Raw genomic sequence first — 17,899 nt, 5'->3', positions numbered from 1 at the left:
CCCTGTGAAGCACTTTGGTCAACGGCTGTTGTTTTAATGTGCTATACAAATAAATTGATTGAATTGAACTGAATTGATTTAATGGAGTGTAGTTCAAGGAATAACTGCCAATGATAAGAGTCACATACAGTAAAAGTTAAACACCATCATATAATCATCCAGTAAAACAACAGCACTTTGCTTCTTTTAATAGATGATACAGCTTTAAGTACTGTGCACTCACATTCCAGCATACTTCACAGACGCCAGCAACCCAAACAGGTTTGGTGTGTTCCTGTAAAACACAGAGTGCTGACCTGTTTTCACCTGTTTTTAATCCAAATGTAGAAGCTGATCTTAACCCCTCTTGGATAATTATAGATGAGGAGTGTTTGCTGTAGCATGTTGTCCATAATTAGTTTTGATAATGCCAGAAAAGTTATTGTAATTTGTTACTGAAGTTCCAAAAAAGGCACAAGGAAGTTAACTGTGTTCCACTGTCAGTAAGTGCTTTGTCATTAATTACACGTTCACAGGTGTTTGAGAAATGCAGTATAAAAGAATGAGGAAGTCCCCTCGCAGTCACAAAAAGGGAACACACAGTCTTCCATAGTCATAAAGGTACACACTCACCTGGACTTCACCAGAGTACCTAAAGAAACCAGCGCCTGGCTTTGCAGAAATAGAACTTTAATTTTTTTTTTAAATCTAAATTTTGTGTAAGTTTTGCTCTCTGTGAAGACTCAATGGAGGCTGTGGTGAATCGACCTGCCCGTCCACACTCCCAAAGCTGCTCTGAGAACACCCTGAAGTTTATTTGTGAGTTTCAGTCTGGTGATGAGGATCAGAATATCAGTATCGGCTATGAGTCGGTGTCAGTCATCCTCCCTGCACAGTGCAGCGTCTACCAGTTGAGGCTACACATCTGTATGCAGGTATGCAAACCCATACTGAACGGCCTACTGTGCAAAGAATGTTTTGTTGAAGTCTTAACTGGATGTAGTTCTGGTAAGTCCCTAAAAACTGCTTTTTTTAATGGCCAGGGTGGAGAGCCATTATGATTATGATAACACTCAGCTCAATAATTATTTTCCTGATGGGGTTTTGGTGCTAATTGGTAATTTTAAGTTGGGTTCAGTACAGCATGCTGTACATTATGGTCTCATCAAAGGTTAAATAAACAATAAAACAGGGAATGATTAAGGATGCAGCATAACCATGAGTGATAATACACTGATGTATGTGCAGGTATAGTTGCTTCAGGCAAACTTGAATCCAGAAACCAACAAGTGATATAATAGTTGTTACATCTGTCTTGCATCTACAGCCTGTGGTTTTTAAAGTCTTCATTTTGGCCCTGCTCGTGAGGTGCTGATGCATTTTTAAAAAAAAAAGTCAAAACTTTCTCAAACTCAAGGAATGTACTGACTGGCTTTTTTTAATTTCACCTTTATTTCACTAGGAAGTCCCATTGAGATCGCAATCTTTTTTACAAGGGAGACTGGCCAAAATAGCAGCCATATAAACTCAAAAACATCTCAATATACTATAAATACAACATAAAAAAATAAAAGTCACAAACAATATGCAATATAAAATAACCATGATATAAAACATTAAAGCATAGTGTCTCAAGAGACACATCCACAAGTCTCCTTCACTGTATTCCTTATTATGCATTTAAATTCACCAACAGATAGAGGTATATTCAAGTTGAGGTCCTTCTGTAAATTATTCCATGACCAAGGTGTAAAATAAGAAATCTCTAAATCTGTCATAGCTCTAGGTACATCAAAAGGCAACCTTTTTGAAGAGCGTAGCTGGTAACTATTGGTATGAGGACAAAGAGTACCGAGCTAAATTGTAAGGTTACATTAAATGGTTTTACTGTATAAAGGAAAATATATCAGTGCTGTTTTCTTCAAATTGTCAGTGATGGCCAACCCACCAACACGTAACGAATGCAGTAGTGAGTCTGGCTCCCAAGTGGATTTTTGTTATTCACTTTGTTCTTTAATAAATACCTTTTAAGTTACATCTGTTTTTGGAGTCCTGCATTTGGGTCCATCTCTGTCTGTCACACTACCTGCCATGACATATACAATGTATCCCCATAATCAATTACAGGCAAAAATGTAGCTTCCACAAGTTTTTTCTTAGCTTTGGCAGAAAAGCAAAATTTAGTTCTAAAGTAAAAGCTGATCTTCACTTTGAGCTTCTCAATAAGATTTGTAATATGTACATTAAACAGAAGCTTGTCATCTATCCATATACTCACATACCCTTTCAGTGCTTATGCCATCAGATGTAACAATGTTAATATCCTCAAACACCTGTAGTTGAGCTTTTGGTCATGGTCAAGACCCTGATAAGTCAAGGGAGAGATTAAAAAAAAAAGAGCAAAGCAATTGAAGCAGTCCAGAGATCTACATGAAGTTGACCATGGGGGCAGTGTTCTGTGTGTAGAGGGTGAACTGGACTCAGCACACAGCCCTGTGGAGAGCCAGTGCTGAGGCTGATGGCTGAAGAGAGGTGGGGGCCTACGCTAATCCTCTGGGAACGGTCTATCAGGAATTCCTTGATCCAAAGACAGGTGGAGTGTGGTATTCCCAGGTCAGACAGTTTAGTCACCAGTCTGCCAGGAAGGATGGCGCTAAACACTGAGATGAAATCCACAAAGAGCAGCAGATTATAGTCCCCCACCCCCCGCTCCAGGTGAGAAAGAGCAGAGTGGAGGGCTGTGGCGTCCTCTGTGGACCTGTTGGCTCTGTAGGCAAACTGGTGGGGGTCAAGTCTGGGGGGGAGACTGGAGATGATGTGAGCCCGGACAAGCTTTTCAAAGCACTTCATAATAATTGGTGTTAGTGCTACTGGATGGTAGTCATTCAATCCACTGATGGTGCTCTTCTTGGGGATGGGGACTTCAGGCAGGGAGGAACAGCAACCTGACTCAGGGACTGGTTAAAAACGCTGATAAAAAATACCAGCCAGCTGAGCTGTGCAGACCTTCAGCACCTTGCCACACCTGCTTGAAGTCATGGCTCTGGAAACAGTCCTCAATTCTCCTCTTATACGTAGCCTTGACCTCCCTGATGCTGCTCTTCAGGTTGGCTCTGGCAGCACTGTAAAACGCCCCATAACCAGCTCTGAAGGCGATGTTCCTCTCTCTGAGTAAGATTTGCACCTTTCCATTCATCCATGGCTTTCTATTTTGAAAAACCCAGCTATTCTTGTACACAGTTACAGTGCCAGTACTGAACTTGATGTAGTCCAGAACAGCTAAGGTATACTGCTCCTAGTCCTGATGCATCCTCATCAAGGGGATGATGAACAACAAAGAGTCGAGTGGTCTGGCAATGTCTGCTGGGATGCTGTGGGAGCGGAGGAAGTCGGTCATAACCACCAACTTACTTTGTGTTCATATCTGTAGGAGTTTGTGCTGGTTGTATGTAATGACGTTCGCCCAACATAATGGTGATGTGTTGACCTACACACAACCATATAAATAATCTCACATAGCACCAAAAAAGAGAGCACAGAGCCACTGTGACTATACACACCGCCACCTTGCCCATAGAGGGCTGAATTCAAAGACAGCTTGCAAATCAAATTGAAAAAAAAAAATTGAAAAAAATTTCATTGCAGCATTTCAGAATGGTAGTCAGTACTTTGTATGGCTCCCACGTGCTTGTATGCATGCTTGAAGACATTGGGTCATGCTCCTAATGAGATGACGAATGGTGTCCTGGGGGATCTCCTACCAAATCTGGACCAGGGCATCACAATGCGTCTTGAGGCGACTGTTTGTCGTGATTTGTCACTATATCTATAAAATTACATTGAATTAAGTTCCTGGGCAGTCACAGATGAGGAGGGAAAAAATGTCAGTGTCCACCTGTAAAACTATTCCTGTTTTGGGGTTGTCTCATTGTTGTCCCTCTAGTGCACCTGTTGTTAATTTCATTAACACCAAAGCAGCTGAAACTGATTAGCAACCCCCTGTGCTGCTGAACGGACCCGATCAATATCCCAGAAGTTTAATTGACTTGATGCTGTTCACTGATTAAAAAGTATTCCTTTAATTTTTTTGAGCACTGTATTTTGAAATGTGAAGTGGCTCAAGACTTTTGAACAGTACTGTATTAAACTATGGTGACCAAACTATTTATTTATTTATTTATATGTATATGACCCTATGTTTTCAGGCACAGGAGCAAAACTGCCATCCAGACCCTTTTGCGATACTGGACCCTGAGAAATACACACTGCTGTATGCCAGAGGTGGTGACTGGTATGAAGCCTACGACGACTGTCAGGTTATCAGGACATTAGACATTCCATGGTCACATGATGACCCTCATTGCCTAACAGCACGCATATTGGTTAAACCACCTGTGGCAGTTGATCCAGAGGAGAAGGAGAAACAACGGCAGTGCCTGACTTATCTGATTGGACACGACCTCGAGAAAGAAGCATCAGATCGACTTGGTGAACTCACCTTCACCCGTAGGAAACTGGCAGCTCCTAGAAAACAAGAGCTGAAGAATCGGGATAACAAGCTGTATGCCACAGAGCCTTGGATAACATATGCCTCCTTACCAGATGACCTACAAGAATGGCTGAACAGAGACTTGCCTGTCACCTTCCACTACATGAGCAGGATCAGCTTCAGCATAAAGGCTGAGCTTAGCACAACACCAGAACTCCTTCTTCAAGTCTTTGAAAGGGTGGCGAAGGCCCAAGGAGTTAAATGTGAGAGTTTTGATGATCTTGTGTTGAAAGTTACAGGGAGGGAGGAGTTTTTATCTGGAGACTACACTCTGTGTGATTTCCTCTGGGTTCGACAGTGTTTGAGAACCAACCAAGAGCTCCATCTCTCTGTTGTCCCTATGTCGCAGCTTGCCTCAGAGGCTGTCAAATTTGTGGACTGGCCACTTGTTGATGGTTTCAGTGGCCAGTTCAGTTCTCACGATGATCTCAGACTCGAAGGAAAGGATTTGGATGACATCTTCATGATATCTTTGTGGGACTGCAGAAGAAATTTCAGAGTCAAATTGCTTGGTATTGACATCCCGCAGCTTCCAAGCAAATGCCCTCAGTCTGTTTATGTTGAAGCATCCATACTCTATGGTAACAAGGTCCTCTCTTCAGTGTGCTCCTTCTCCAAGGCCTTTGAAGATGAAGTGCTGTGGAATGAGTGGTTGGACTTTGATTTTCTCCTTAGGGATCTGCCACGTGGAGCTAAGCTGGGTCTCACTATTAATGAAAGTCCTAGTGATATGTCTCCAATAACAAAGGACTCAAGGCCATCAGTGAACAAAGACACAAAAGCTTCGTTCCAAAAGCCAACATCACCTTCAGTCAACAAAATACCAGACACGCAGAAAGGAAAAGGAAAGGTGCTCTACTTTGTCAACCTTCTCCTCATAGATCACAGGCAAGTTTTTTTTCTTCTGTTTTTAGTTAAACAAGTTAAGTTTATTAACAGTATAAGAGAAAAACATGCATATGCACGAACACGCTCAACTCGGGAGTGATGCCAACTCCCAGATCCAACATCCGACTTCTGAGGTAAATGGAAAGCAGCACTGATCCCAGGCTCTCTGCGACCCCCAGTATTTGGATATTACACCTGCACACCCTCCCCTTCATGTCCTCACATATTTCTTTTATTTCTATATGGTAGGCTGTGACTCTGCCATGGTATCTGACCATATTGATACACCACTCTCACTGTCTTAAAGCAGATTTCACTCGGTCAGTCTCATTGTGAGCTAATATAGCATTTGCTAACTCAGTCCTGATGACTTGCAGCTCATTCTTAAGATCAGCAGACTCTTCGGTGACAAAAGCAGACAGTGCAGCTTTCAAATCAGTGAGGATCTCGGATTTAAGCTCCTCTACATTCATTTCTCCAATATTGGTATGTATGGGGAGGTGCAGATTCTTGCTGGAGGGTCTGGTATTTATATTTTCTGAGGTTAGATTCATCACAATGGACAAAAAGTGCATTGCTTATAGGTGCACTTCAATAACATAAAATACTGCTTCATTTTCTTTAACAAAGTAAAGTTGAAAAGGAGCTCAGCAAGAAACAGTCTCACTCCACTGGCTAGTCTCTAGCACCCCCAGATCTACCAATTTGTGCTATATTCAGCAGTGTTACGATATCAAGTAGTGATAATATGGTCATTTAAAAGTCTCCTGTCTCCTCTGTAAAGCTAGCTAGTTTCCAATGTGAGCCTGCAAAATACTTCCAAAATTTTCCAGCTAAGTTACAAGGTCACATGCTGAAATGCACTGTTGGGTTTTTATGTCATAGTCATGTCCTGTTCTTGCACACTCTCATGTTCCCCACTACATATTTGGTGTACTATAATATGGGCTTAATAGATTTCAGGCACACAAATAAATCTACTATTTTAATGTCCTAAATACATTACCAGTCAAAAGTTTGGACACACCTATGTACTGTATGGCATTTCAGATGTAGCCAAAGTATATCAGCTCTGAAAATGTCAACACATTTACCTGCACAACAAGTCATGATGAATTAATTGAGAGCTAATCACTTTATGAAGTTGAATGTGTTTACAAGTAGGGAGCTACTCTTTTGCAGATGCTGCAAATCCCATGTGAGTGGTTGTACTTACAGCTGCAAAACATTTGCATATGTCTGCATGTGTTATCAAGCTTAGTGTCAAAATTGGCTTTGAGATCTGTATTTATCATTGCTAAACTTGATCTGGCTTCTCTTCCTGTGCCCTTATATCCACTTTCTTCATTTGAGGCAATATTTTTGGGAGTGGCTGTGGCTCAGGAGGTAGACCGAGTCATCTACTAATTGGAAGGTTGGTGGTTTGATCCCTGGCTACCCTGGCTACTACAGTCTGCAAGCCAAAGTGTCCTTGAGCAAGATGCTGAACCCCAAGTTGCCCTCCAATACAACTGCCATAGTATTAATGTGTGTGAATTTTGGACAGAAAGCACTTAGCTGTAGAAAGAAGTACTAGTATGAATGGGTAAATTCAAACGTGTTGTATAAATGACTTTGTGTGCTCTGCTAGAGTAGAAAAGCACTCTATAAGAACTAGTCCATTTACCATTTTCTCAAGTCATTTTTTGCAGTATTATAAAATTAACTATTATTCATCTCAACCTGGTACACCTATCCTTGCAGGTCCGTTCTGAGCCAGGGCCCCCACACACTGCACATGTGGTCCCACCCTGGCCTGGATGATGAGGCCATCACTTACCAGGCAGACAAGCTGTCATCTGCTACAAACCCAGACATAGCTGACTCCATGGCTATCAGCTTCCTTCTTGATCGCTACAGCTTCCCTGTGGTCGTCCCAAATACCATCAGCCACTCTGAATGTTCTGACAGTCCCACCCCCACCAAATCTGAGCCTCAAGAATCTTGTAGAACTGTTCCCCCACCCTTGCCTATCAAAAAATCGTATTTGCAAGCAAAATTGCCTGAAACTGTAACTCTTAGATCCCCGTCTTCAACCAGCGATACCAGAACGGCAGGTCTCAGAAGGTTTCGAGAGGAGAGCATCCGCTATTCCTCCAGTCTCCCCCACTACCTGCGCAGTGTTGACTGGATGAGCCGCAGAGTGGTCGAAGATGTGCACTGGCTACTGGGAAACTGGAATCCTGAGGAACTGGATTTAACAGTGGCCCTGGAGCTACTAAGCATGGATTATGCTGATGAGATTGCCAGGCGACTGGCGGTCCAGAGACTGGAGAGCCTGTCCAATGATGATGTGCTGAAGTATTTGCTTCAGCTGGTGCAGGTATGTGGCTGTGTCTACACAGATAAACAGATTCATCCATATTGCCAAAAGTGAACTGTTTGTTGTCATCCAGTCTAACACTGACCGTTTTCTAAGTGATTACTACCCCCCCCACCCCACCCCTACACACACACACACACACACACACACACACACACACACACACACACACACACACATATAATTTAAAAGAAGTTTTGAGACTATTAATGTGTGACCATTAGTTTGCACTTCACCTTTAACTCTTACAGACCCTAAAAGTGGAACCTTATCATGACAGTTTCCTCGCTCGGTTCCTCATCCAAAGAGCACTGCGGGTGAGTCATGAAGCATTCACTGTTGATGTTGTGTAATGTCATATAGATAAGGGTGTCATTAGGTTATGGTAAATGGACTAGTTCTTCAGAGCACTCAAAGCGCTTATACAACACGTTTTTTACATTTACCCATGCACACCCATTCATACAAGCACTTCCATGTTAACTAAGCTAAGTGCTTTTTAATTATATAACATCCACACACATTCACACTCCGACGGAACGGTCGGAGAGCAACTTGGGGTTAAGTATCTTGCCCAAGGATACATTGGCATGTAGCCTGGAGTAGCCAGGAATCGAACCCCTGACCTTCCGATCAGTAGGTGACCTGCTCTACCTACTGAGCTACAGCCACCCCATAAATAGTTTTATTAGACAAAACAGGTTGTTTTTTCCTAATGAAGATAGACAGCACAAAAGCCACTTAAAGAAACACTTGCATATAATATAAAGCACTGTTATGTTCTCCTTAGGCTTGCTGATCAGCACCTGTGGTATAAAAACTTTTGTCAACTCAGACTTCATATACAAAACACAAAAGTAGCTGCCACAATTATGAATACCTCAGAGCTCACGATAGGCTTGAACGTGCCTCAGATTTTGTTTTTAATTTAGATCGTTTGTGTTTTCATTCACAGTCGTCATAAAAAGTTTTTTTTTCTGAATAAAACTCAAACAGGTGCTTTATTAAACAACATTGCTTGATAAAAACACCTGTCTGATTGAGTATTTTTACTATTTGGGGCTTTAATGAAAATCATTTTTTCAGATTTTTTACATGTCCAGCCTTTCAGAGTGCTGGAGCTATGATGGAGGTTTTTACACAGTAAGCTGTGGACTGCAGCCACATCTGTATCCTGCTTTCTGACTCACTCACATCTTTCACTGCAGAGCAAAAGAATCGGACACTTCTTCTTCTGGTACGTCCGCAGTGAGGTAGCAGGGTGTCTGTACTTCCGACAGCGCATGGCTGTGATCCTGGAGGCCTACCTGCTGGGCTGTGGTCAGGCCATGCTCGACAGCTTCACCCAGCAGGTCCAGGCTGTGGAGGCCCTACGAGATGCCGCTGTCTCCATTAAAAACTTGTACCCTGACAAGACTAACCTTGATTCTACAAGTAGGAAACATCATTTTTCTGAACTAATATGTCATAATCACATCAAAATATGTATTGGTCTTTAAAACTATTTAAAGACTATCCTTGAGTTTCAGTTCATGAATATAAGTTGAATTTCACTGGAACATGACAGGGAACATTTTTTGGAGAGCTCCATTTTTTAAAATACAGAATTGAGTTAATTTAAAATGGACCTATTATTCTTTCCTCTATTTTCTCTAATATAATACTGGTACAATGGCCACATTAAAGTTTCAAATAAGGTCAGCATGTGTGTATTTAATCCATGTGAGTAAGAGAGGAACCGAAGCTAAACAGATTTTCAGGAAGTGAATGAACAAAGGGGTTACACCAAGGCTCAAGCTAAGGTAAGTTAGAATAGTTTTGAACTGTAAATAATGCAGAGCTGGACTAGGAGAATCCAGTAATAGTAATAATATGGAGCTTGGAATGAGGACAACAGGTCCCCTTTGAAGGACATTTGAAACCCAAGTAATTGACTAAAAGTAGTTTGTGGTGATTATACAGACCAAATACAGTTGGCCCAGTTTGTCTCAAAATGTACACAAATATAAATATATGAAATATAATTCACTGATATCATTAAATTATGTCTTTCACACTTGTTGTAGCTCCCCTCAAGCTTCAGGAACTCCTTAGAGCCAAAAACCTGCCAAATGAATTCCTGCTGCCCTTTGACCCTCGCATTAAATGCGGAGGGATCCTGGTAAGCTTTGCTAACCGTCTGTCTCTGTTTGCTTATTGAGCTTTACAGTTATGTGAAAATGTGGTTTATTAAAATGTTAGTTGTGGGTTTTTTTTAATACTACATGTTGAGTCTTTTGTGTGGTTTACCCTTATGTTCCAAGTTTACCATGTGCATTATTCATACACAGCATATGAGATCAGCCTCTTGATTAAAAGCAAGAATTAGGAGATTCTGCACATGATTCTGCATATGATCTGTGCAAGGTTACAATTTTACTCCCTGCACAGAGCAATAGTAAAAGTGTTGTTTGTTTGTTGTTGTTTGAGGGTAAGGGCTGGAGGCAGATAGATTCACACTTTAATTGGAAGGACAAGCTATAACAGACACAACTTACACAGTTTATGATGAGAACACAAAGCTAGCACCAAAAGACCCCTGGAACTAGACCCCAAGGACCCCTACCAGGCTTGAATTTAGGAAAGTCAGGGCTTGATAGGCTTGTAGCTTTGAATATTGTTGAGAAAATGTTGTCAATTCTACGGTACATTTTTTATGGCCACACAAATCTCCAATGAATTGCTCTTTGGCCATTTTTTAAAATGAATTTCTTGTAAGCTTCAAGGTCATAATCAATATAAAGGTAATGTGACAAGAACTGTGAAAAAAATGAAAAATTCTTACATATTCTGTATTTCGTGTTTACAATAAGTACAGCACAATACAATAAGGAAAGAAGACATAAGTAGTTCTCTCAATAATACTCAAATATGTCATCACTTATTTGAATTAAATCAAAAAGGCTTTGGGGGAAAAAGCCACATAAACAAATGGGTCTGCTTTCCATCCCTCTGATGCAGCTGGATAAATGCAAAGTAATGGCCTCAAAGAAGAAGCCTCTGTGGCTGGAGTTCTCTCCCATGCCATCGCCTACCTGTGCAACACCTGTTGGAATAATCTTCAAAGAGGGCGACGACCTTAGACAGGACATGCTGATCATTCAGGTCAAATAGATCTTTTTTACCATCATTACTTGAATGATCTTCCTCATAGAAGAATGCTGATGCTTTGTGTTTGTGAATTCATTTCTTCTGTGCTCAGATAAAGGTGAATGTGCTGTTTTAGTTCTTGAATTATCTGGAGCACTGATTAGTGCATTGTGATTGACAGATTGTTGAAATGGTTTAGCATCTTTGGTACTGCTCTCAAATGTTTTTCATTATACTCATCTGACCAACACTTCAGAAGTCATATTAATAGCTACAGTATATCTCTTCATTTGCTCCTCTCCTTCCTCTGTCCCTCAGGGATCAATTCTTGGTTTTCATTATCTGTGTTTTCCTTGGGTTATTTACTTAATAGCACTGGTATTTCTTACCATTGTTATGCTGATGATTCACAACTGTACTTTTCTTTAAAAAAAAAACAAAAAAACAACCTCAGTGAAAGTGTCATTGGTAGTTAATTTACATCTGGATGAAGAGACACATTGATGTTTATGTATTTCTGTTTAGACGCTGGTGCTGATGGACTCCATCTGGCAGGAGAAATCGCTGGACCTCAATCTAATTCCATATGGCTGCATTTCCACAGGGCAAAACATAGGTATCAACATCAGTACAGTTTAACAGTGTCTCAGATTTCCCATAGTTGATATTGGATGGCTTTATTTAGTAGTGATGGTTGAAGTTATACTTAATAATGTTTGCTAATGAGTTAATAGCTGGTGTATAAGCTATCTATGGTTTGGATGGTTTGTTATAAAGTTCAAGCAAATACTTATTGTACTTGTTTTAAAGAGTAAGCCGATACTGTGTTGGTGGCATAAATCCATAAACAGTATAAAACACTCTTGTTTGTGAAGTCCTGTTCGTGAAACCTCAAGAGTATTTTCCCATTTGCCAACTTGGTGTTTGAGTGATGTGAAAAGAAAGGGGTGGATCTTACTGTAAACTGCCCACTAATTAGCTAACAGTGACATTAGCCAATTAGAATGAGCTTGCTAATGTTAAATGCCAAATGTCATGCCCACTTGATTGATGGTGAACAGTTAGGCCTGAATTAGACTTCTGCCTCGAGTCTCTACAGGTAACTGGAAATCACCTATGAAGCCTACGCGGTAACTACAATCCTTGTGGATGTGTAGTTAAATTTCTCAAAAGGTGCACGTCAGGTTACGTTGTGTTACAGTGTAGGTAGTTCAAGGGGATTTCCGGTTACACATGTAGGACCAACGCAGGACTATTAGTTTCTAGAACATGAGAGATAATTCTTTTTGCACGTAAACCAGCAAACTTACACTTATATATCATGAATTCAGCGTGTCCCAGGGAGCCATTTCCTCTCACTAATGGGTTTGCAGAAATTGGTAAAAAGGGTGCACAACAAAAATATTATAATCCCATTTTTTTATCGATCCAATCAGCTGCTAAAAGCACTCGTCTGTTTGAATATCCATCATCACATTTTTAATAAGAAGCCTGAACTTGTCCTTTTGTGCTCCCCTTTTCTGCTTCTTCCCCCTCGCATTCACTCTGGTCACCATTTTGCTTTCTATGTCACTGCAAAATCAAGGTGAACAGGACCGTCGCAAGATTGCATGTGCAGATTGTGAATGAAACTGGCTGTGTCCGGTGAGAGATTGCAAATTGCCGTGAAATGATACTACAGTGCAAGGATCTAGCGAGAGAAAAAAAAAAACAGGAAATCCCTTTTTGACACAACACCGGAAACCTGAAAACTCCGCTGTCACCGTGTTTTGTGTACATACAGGGCTCGTACTGGATCCGTTCCATGCTCTGGCATTGCCCTGACCTTTCTTCAGCACCCCCACCCCTGGACCTCAATTCGTCCTTTAGCAACTTTTAGCAATTTTCAAGACCGCCAACAGCGAGTTTGGTTACACAAAAGTTATCCACAGTGACAGCCACCAATCACCAGATTATGCATGAATATAAGGGCCTGCATAGATGAAAACACACCAGGAACATACAGAATTAATGTACATACCTTCTGAATAAAATCCATCATGGTTTTCTGCGGTTTACTGCGTACGGTTTCCATCTTTGGAACAATGCTTCCACTTTCTTGTCGAATTTATCTCCAGCGGCTTTGGCTGCTTTCCACACCTGTTGCGCTGCACTCACAGCTTGTTAATGTCTAATATCGTCAGTAGAGTCATTTTGGGAATCGATGATGCCTATTTTAGAGAATTCAATGAGGCCTTTGAACTGACCTGACAGAACGGAGGCCATATAGCAGCAGACCACGCAATAGTGCAGTGGCATGGATGCCGCTGCCATTGACTTTCAGGCGACAGCGCCCAAATTTCAGAGACTGGCCGACATTTTCTGACAATTTGAAATGCGTACCCTAGGTGTTAACCCCCCTCCCCCATCGTATGCTTTGGAAAATGTTGATAATTATGAATCATAACATAATCTTAACGTGATGTTTTTTATTTTTTTTCTAGAATTAGTTTACTGTATTTAAAGTGGTTTTAAAAAGTGATGGAGAAAATGTCATATTATCAACATCATCCTCATCAGGTATGATTGAGATTGTGAGGAATGCAACGACAATCGCTGCAGTCCAGAGGAGCCAAGGCGGAACAACAGGAGCCTTCAAAAACAACGCTCTGTTCGAGTGGCTCAAGTCCAAGTGTCCACTCCAGGAAATTGTAAGTAAATCAAAGGCAATGGCAGTTTTTTTTCTCAGTTATTGGTCTTGTTTAGATAAATATTAAGTAATTACAATTTTTTCTAAAAATGTCTAAAACACTAAAACATGAATCTTTTTTATACTGACTAGTGACAGGATTATAATTCATACATATATGGTATGCATCACCCCTTCCAGTTAGACTGTGATTTAATTTGACTGCAGCACTTCAAGACTGTGGACAAGTTTGTGAAGTCCTGCGCCGGTTACTGTGTGGCCACTTATGTACTGGGTATAGGCGATCGACACAATGACAACATCATGATCACAGAGGATGGTATGCAGCACTTCATTGGCTATTGTTATCATACCTTCTGGTAACTGATGGTTTTACTTATCATGAGACAAGCTACATGGTGAAAATGAATTCATGAATTGATGAATGAACAAATGAATTGACTGAACAGAAAAAACTGAAATAGTCTTGCCTCCTAGGGAACTTGTTTCACATTGACTTCGGACACATCCTGGGTAACAGGAAGCACTTTCTTGGCGTGAGCAGGGAGCGTGCACCTTTTGTTCTCACACCTGACTTCCTGTATGTCATGGGCAGGGTCAATAGTCGCAACAGCCTCTACTTTCAGCGGTTTAGGGTAAGATGGCTTTATTATTTGTGCAGGTTTGTGTTAAAATCCATCCATCCATCCATTTTCTTCTGCTTATCTGTGACTGGGTTGTGGGGGCAGCAGCCTAAGCACAGAAGCCCAGACCTCCCTCTCCCCAGCCACCTCCACCAGCTCATCCGGGGGTACCCTGGCCTCGGAACCCCAAGGCATTCCGAGGCCAGAGGTATAATCTCTCCAGCATGTCGTGGGTCTGCCCCAGGGCCAGAGATGAGATTCTGAGGCCACCAGTGCAGAAGCCTTCTGCCTCTAGGCCAGGGCTCTTCAACTTCAGGCCTCGAGAGCCCCTGTCCTGCAGGTTTTAGACGTGTCTCTGCTTCAACACACCTGAGTCAAATATAGAAGTCATTAGCAGGACTCTGGAGAACTTGACTGCATACTGAGGAGGTAATTCAGCCATTTGATTCACATGTGTTGGATCAGGGACACATCTAAAACCTGCAGGACAGGGGCTCTCGAGGCCTGGAGTTGAGGAGCCCTGCTCTAGGCTACACCTGGAAATTCTGTCCATAAAATTTATGAACAGAATTGGTGACAAAGGGCAGCCCTGGCAAAGTCCAACACTCACAGGAAACAAGTCCAACTTATTGCCAACGATATGGACCGAGCTCTCGCTGTGGTTGTACAGGGACTGGATGGTCTGCAACAACAGGCCACACACCCCATACTCCTGCAGCACCTCCCACTGGATAGGAATTGTGTTAAAATGCTTTAACAATTGCCATAAAAACCTCTCAGTGCTTTTTAAATCAACACTTGCCTGTGGCTCACAGCAGCACTCTTATTAGGTCTTATTGAAAATGAATATCTTAAGCACGGTGGCATGGTGGTTAGTACCGCTGCCTCACGGATAGAATGACAATTAGGAGGTCTGGGTTTGATTCCGCCTCGGCCTGGGCCTCTCGCTGTGTGGAGTTTGCATGTTCGCCCTCCCTGTCTGCGTGGGCTTTATCCGGGCACTCCGGTTTCCTCCCACAGTCCAAAGATGTGCAGTTAGGTTAATTGGTCACTTTAAATTTCCCATAGGTCTCTCTGTGTTGGCCCTGTAACAGGCTGGCAACCTGTACAGGGTGTACACTGCCTCGCACCCTATGTCAGCTGGGATACGCTCCACCCCTCAAATTTCCTCCATTTCTACAAAACCTGTCTGATTGTGGAATGGTGGAGTTTCATCAGTTATTTTCATAAGTACTTAGAACTTGTGAAATTGGTCTTTTTTTTACCTTTAACAACTATAGAAGATCTAAATGCCAGTTGCGTTTCTTCTATTATCTTTGTGCATATATTTTCTTATGAGAGTTTTTCCCTTTTTTTTTTCTGTCTGCCTTTACTTGCTTCCAACACCTACCCAGGACACTTGCACAGAAGCATACCTGTCCCTGCGCGCCCACTCGCGTCTGTTGGTGACTCTTTTCTCCCTCATGCTGCTCACTGGTATCCCAGAGCTGAGTGCTGCTGAGGACATGCGCTACTTGCGTGTGGCACTCCAGGAGGAGCAGTCTGAGGCAGACGCCAGGGAGCACTTTCTCCAGCAAATCTCTGAGTGTGAGAAGCTGGGATGGACTGTGCAGGCCAACTTCTGGATCCACATGGTGGGAGGCATTAAATAGAGGATTGCATTCTGCTCTGAAGGAATGAAGGAAGTGGAAGTGTTTCTGTGGAAGGTTTTTAATATTACAGCATGTGTATTTTTTTATGTTTATGTAATAGCTACCACTGCCGCTGTTGTTATAGGCAGTTCGATGATGGAAAACTGTCGTGTATAAACAACTTACATTTTGTCCTAATTGCAGTGTAAACACTTGAAATCAGCAGTTTATTGTTAAAATCAACTGTAACATCTGTACCAAGGTTACAGATATCTAAACCTAAAGTAAAAATTAAGACTAGCCTTTTGAAAAAATGAAAACAAACTGATAAGATACTGTGTACTTAGAGATCTAACCAGAAAAAAATAAATAAATAAAAAGGAAATTTCCAATTCCATTCAGTTTGGTGGACACATTTAAAAAGTTTAAAAATAATCCTGTTTTGTTGTCACAACCAGTCATGGATAATCTTCCACGGCACGCCTGATGATTTCTCACGGCACACTTATGTGCCACGGCACACTGTTGGGAAACATTAGTCTAAAGTGCTGTGCTTGCATTGTAATCTCTTATTTTGCCCCTATTTACTTCCTGCCTTTGTTCCTTGCCCCTTCTTTTTTTTTTTCTGTACCACTATCATTTATTCCCGTGATTTCCGATCAGTCGCCTTTGCATTAAAACTCTGTTCTTTCCCCGACTCTTTTTTTCTGGCCGTCTGTTTTCCTCTTTTTATGTTCCCCCGGATTCCTGTTTCCTAATTGCAGCCTTTTGGACTTTGTCGTTTTCTGGAGTTACTTACGTTTTTACTTTTATCACATTAAAAATTAAGAATAAATATGTGACTTGTCATTTGACATCTTTAAAGTCATGTGACTCGATGTCTGTGTAAGTGCATTTGTAGATAAAAATGTTTTGTTTCATTCTAGTCAAATGAGAGCATTTGTTGCTTTCTCTTGTCTAATAAGTCTAATAAGTGTTCATTTTGAACTGGACTGTTGGTGAGAGTCATGGCTTGCACGACTCCTGTTTGCATGCAGCAGATAGAGATGGTTTGGGGTTCAAATAAAGAGCAGAGCCTCCATTTTATTCCGATGGATGGAGGATCGCACGTGTCAGTGTGGAGCATGACGAGTCACTTTAATCAGCCTGACCCACTCTGATATCATCATAAACAGAATAAAAGTTTGTTATCAAATATATAATTCCTATTATCATGTCTGCTGTCATCATTTACACAACTTGAATCTCCATCAGATGAAGCTGAATCCTAATTTTACATTTGATTTATCAAATCTAATTCTTCAGCTGCAGCCTGACGGACAAACTGCAGAGACAGAAAGAGAAGAGAAGAATGTGGAGAAACAGCTCAGACTGACTTTACTGAGCGACCTGTGTGTTAGTGACTGAGACAGCAGCAGACCCCGGGGGAGCTGACCTCAGGCCAGTTTGTTACTTAATAAAAACTGTTTCTGCTGCAGTTTATGACAATTCAGTTCAGTTTATTTGCTCAAATAATTATATAAAAAAATGGACTCTATTGATGGAATAGCAACCTCACTTTATTCATTTTTGTTTTGTTTTTTTTTAATGGAGAATTTCATTATTTCTGCCATAACTGGATAAAACTGAAAAATGTTTACAGAAAAATTGCTTTGATGTTTCCAGTTTAACTATTTTTAATCTGATCTAAGATCAGCTTCACTAATAGATGGCAGCGCCCTGACAGCCACAGCAGAGATGTTTCACTGAGTTACTGTTAAAGGTCAGAGGTCAGTCAGTTTCATATTTAGCTGAAAACATTCAGAGCATCCAAGTCTGTAATGAATGTCAAGTTTTACCAATAAAGGCAAACATGTTATAATGAATGTCTCAGCTTTATAGGCTTTTAAATATTTAAGTACGTTTTGGGAGGATGAGACATTTTAATTAAAGAATGCAGATCCTGATTACATTGTTTGCATCAGAAACTAATGAAAAGGTCCATCTATGTATGTGAGGTGATGCTGCTGCTTGAAACAGTTGGCAAATACCTTTGAAGGCTGCTTAATA

The 17,899-nt window shown here is 41.3% G+C and overlaps 1 protein-coding gene across 1 annotated transcript; it reads left to right on the top strand.

The window, feature by feature from the left end:
- The first annotated feature begins 638 nt into the window (after nucleotides 1-638).
- Nucleotides 639-16,993, top strand: LOC115783166 (phosphatidylinositol 4,5-bisphosphate 3-kinase catalytic subunit gamma isoform-like). The gene is made up of 12 exons (XM_030733856.1): nucleotides 639-914; nucleotides 4,185-5,416; nucleotides 7,160-7,778; nucleotides 8,030-8,095; nucleotides 8,987-9,212; nucleotides 9,845-9,939; nucleotides 10,779-10,922; nucleotides 11,433-11,523; nucleotides 13,467-13,597; nucleotides 13,804-13,915; nucleotides 14,074-14,231; nucleotides 15,614-16,993. The coding sequence occupies exons 1-12, from the start codon at nucleotides 726-728 to the stop codon at nucleotides 15,869-15,871; spliced, it is 3,321 nt and encodes a 1,106-aa protein (XP_030589716.1). The 5' UTR covers nucleotides 639-725; the 3' UTR covers nucleotides 15,872-16,993.
- Nucleotides 16,994-17,899: the final 906 nt, after the last annotated feature.

The sequence above is a fragment of the Archocentrus centrarchus genome, chromosome 7 (assembly GCF_007364275.1).
Source record: "Archocentrus centrarchus isolate MPI-CPG fArcCen1 chromosome 7, fArcCen1, whole genome shotgun sequence".
Taxonomy (NCBI): Eukaryota; Metazoa; Chordata; class Actinopteri; order Cichliformes; family Cichlidae; genus Archocentrus; species Archocentrus centrarchus.
This window is presented reverse-complemented; position numbering and strand designations above follow the sequence as displayed.

Bases quoted from the DNA above. Each gene is read 5' to 3' on its own strand.
- LOC115783166 (XM_030733856.1), top strand. From the start codon at position 726: ATGGAGGCTGTGGTGAATCGACCTGCCCGTCCACACTCCCAAAGCTGC. The intron at 915-4,184 runs GTATGCAAACCC...CTATGTTTTCAG, and splicing joins GGCTACACATCTGTATGCAG to GCACAGGAGCAAAACTGCCA. The intron at 13,598-13,803 runs GTAAGTAAATCA...ATTTGACTGCAG, and splicing joins AGTGTCCACTCCAGGAAATT to CACTTCAAGACTGTGGACAA.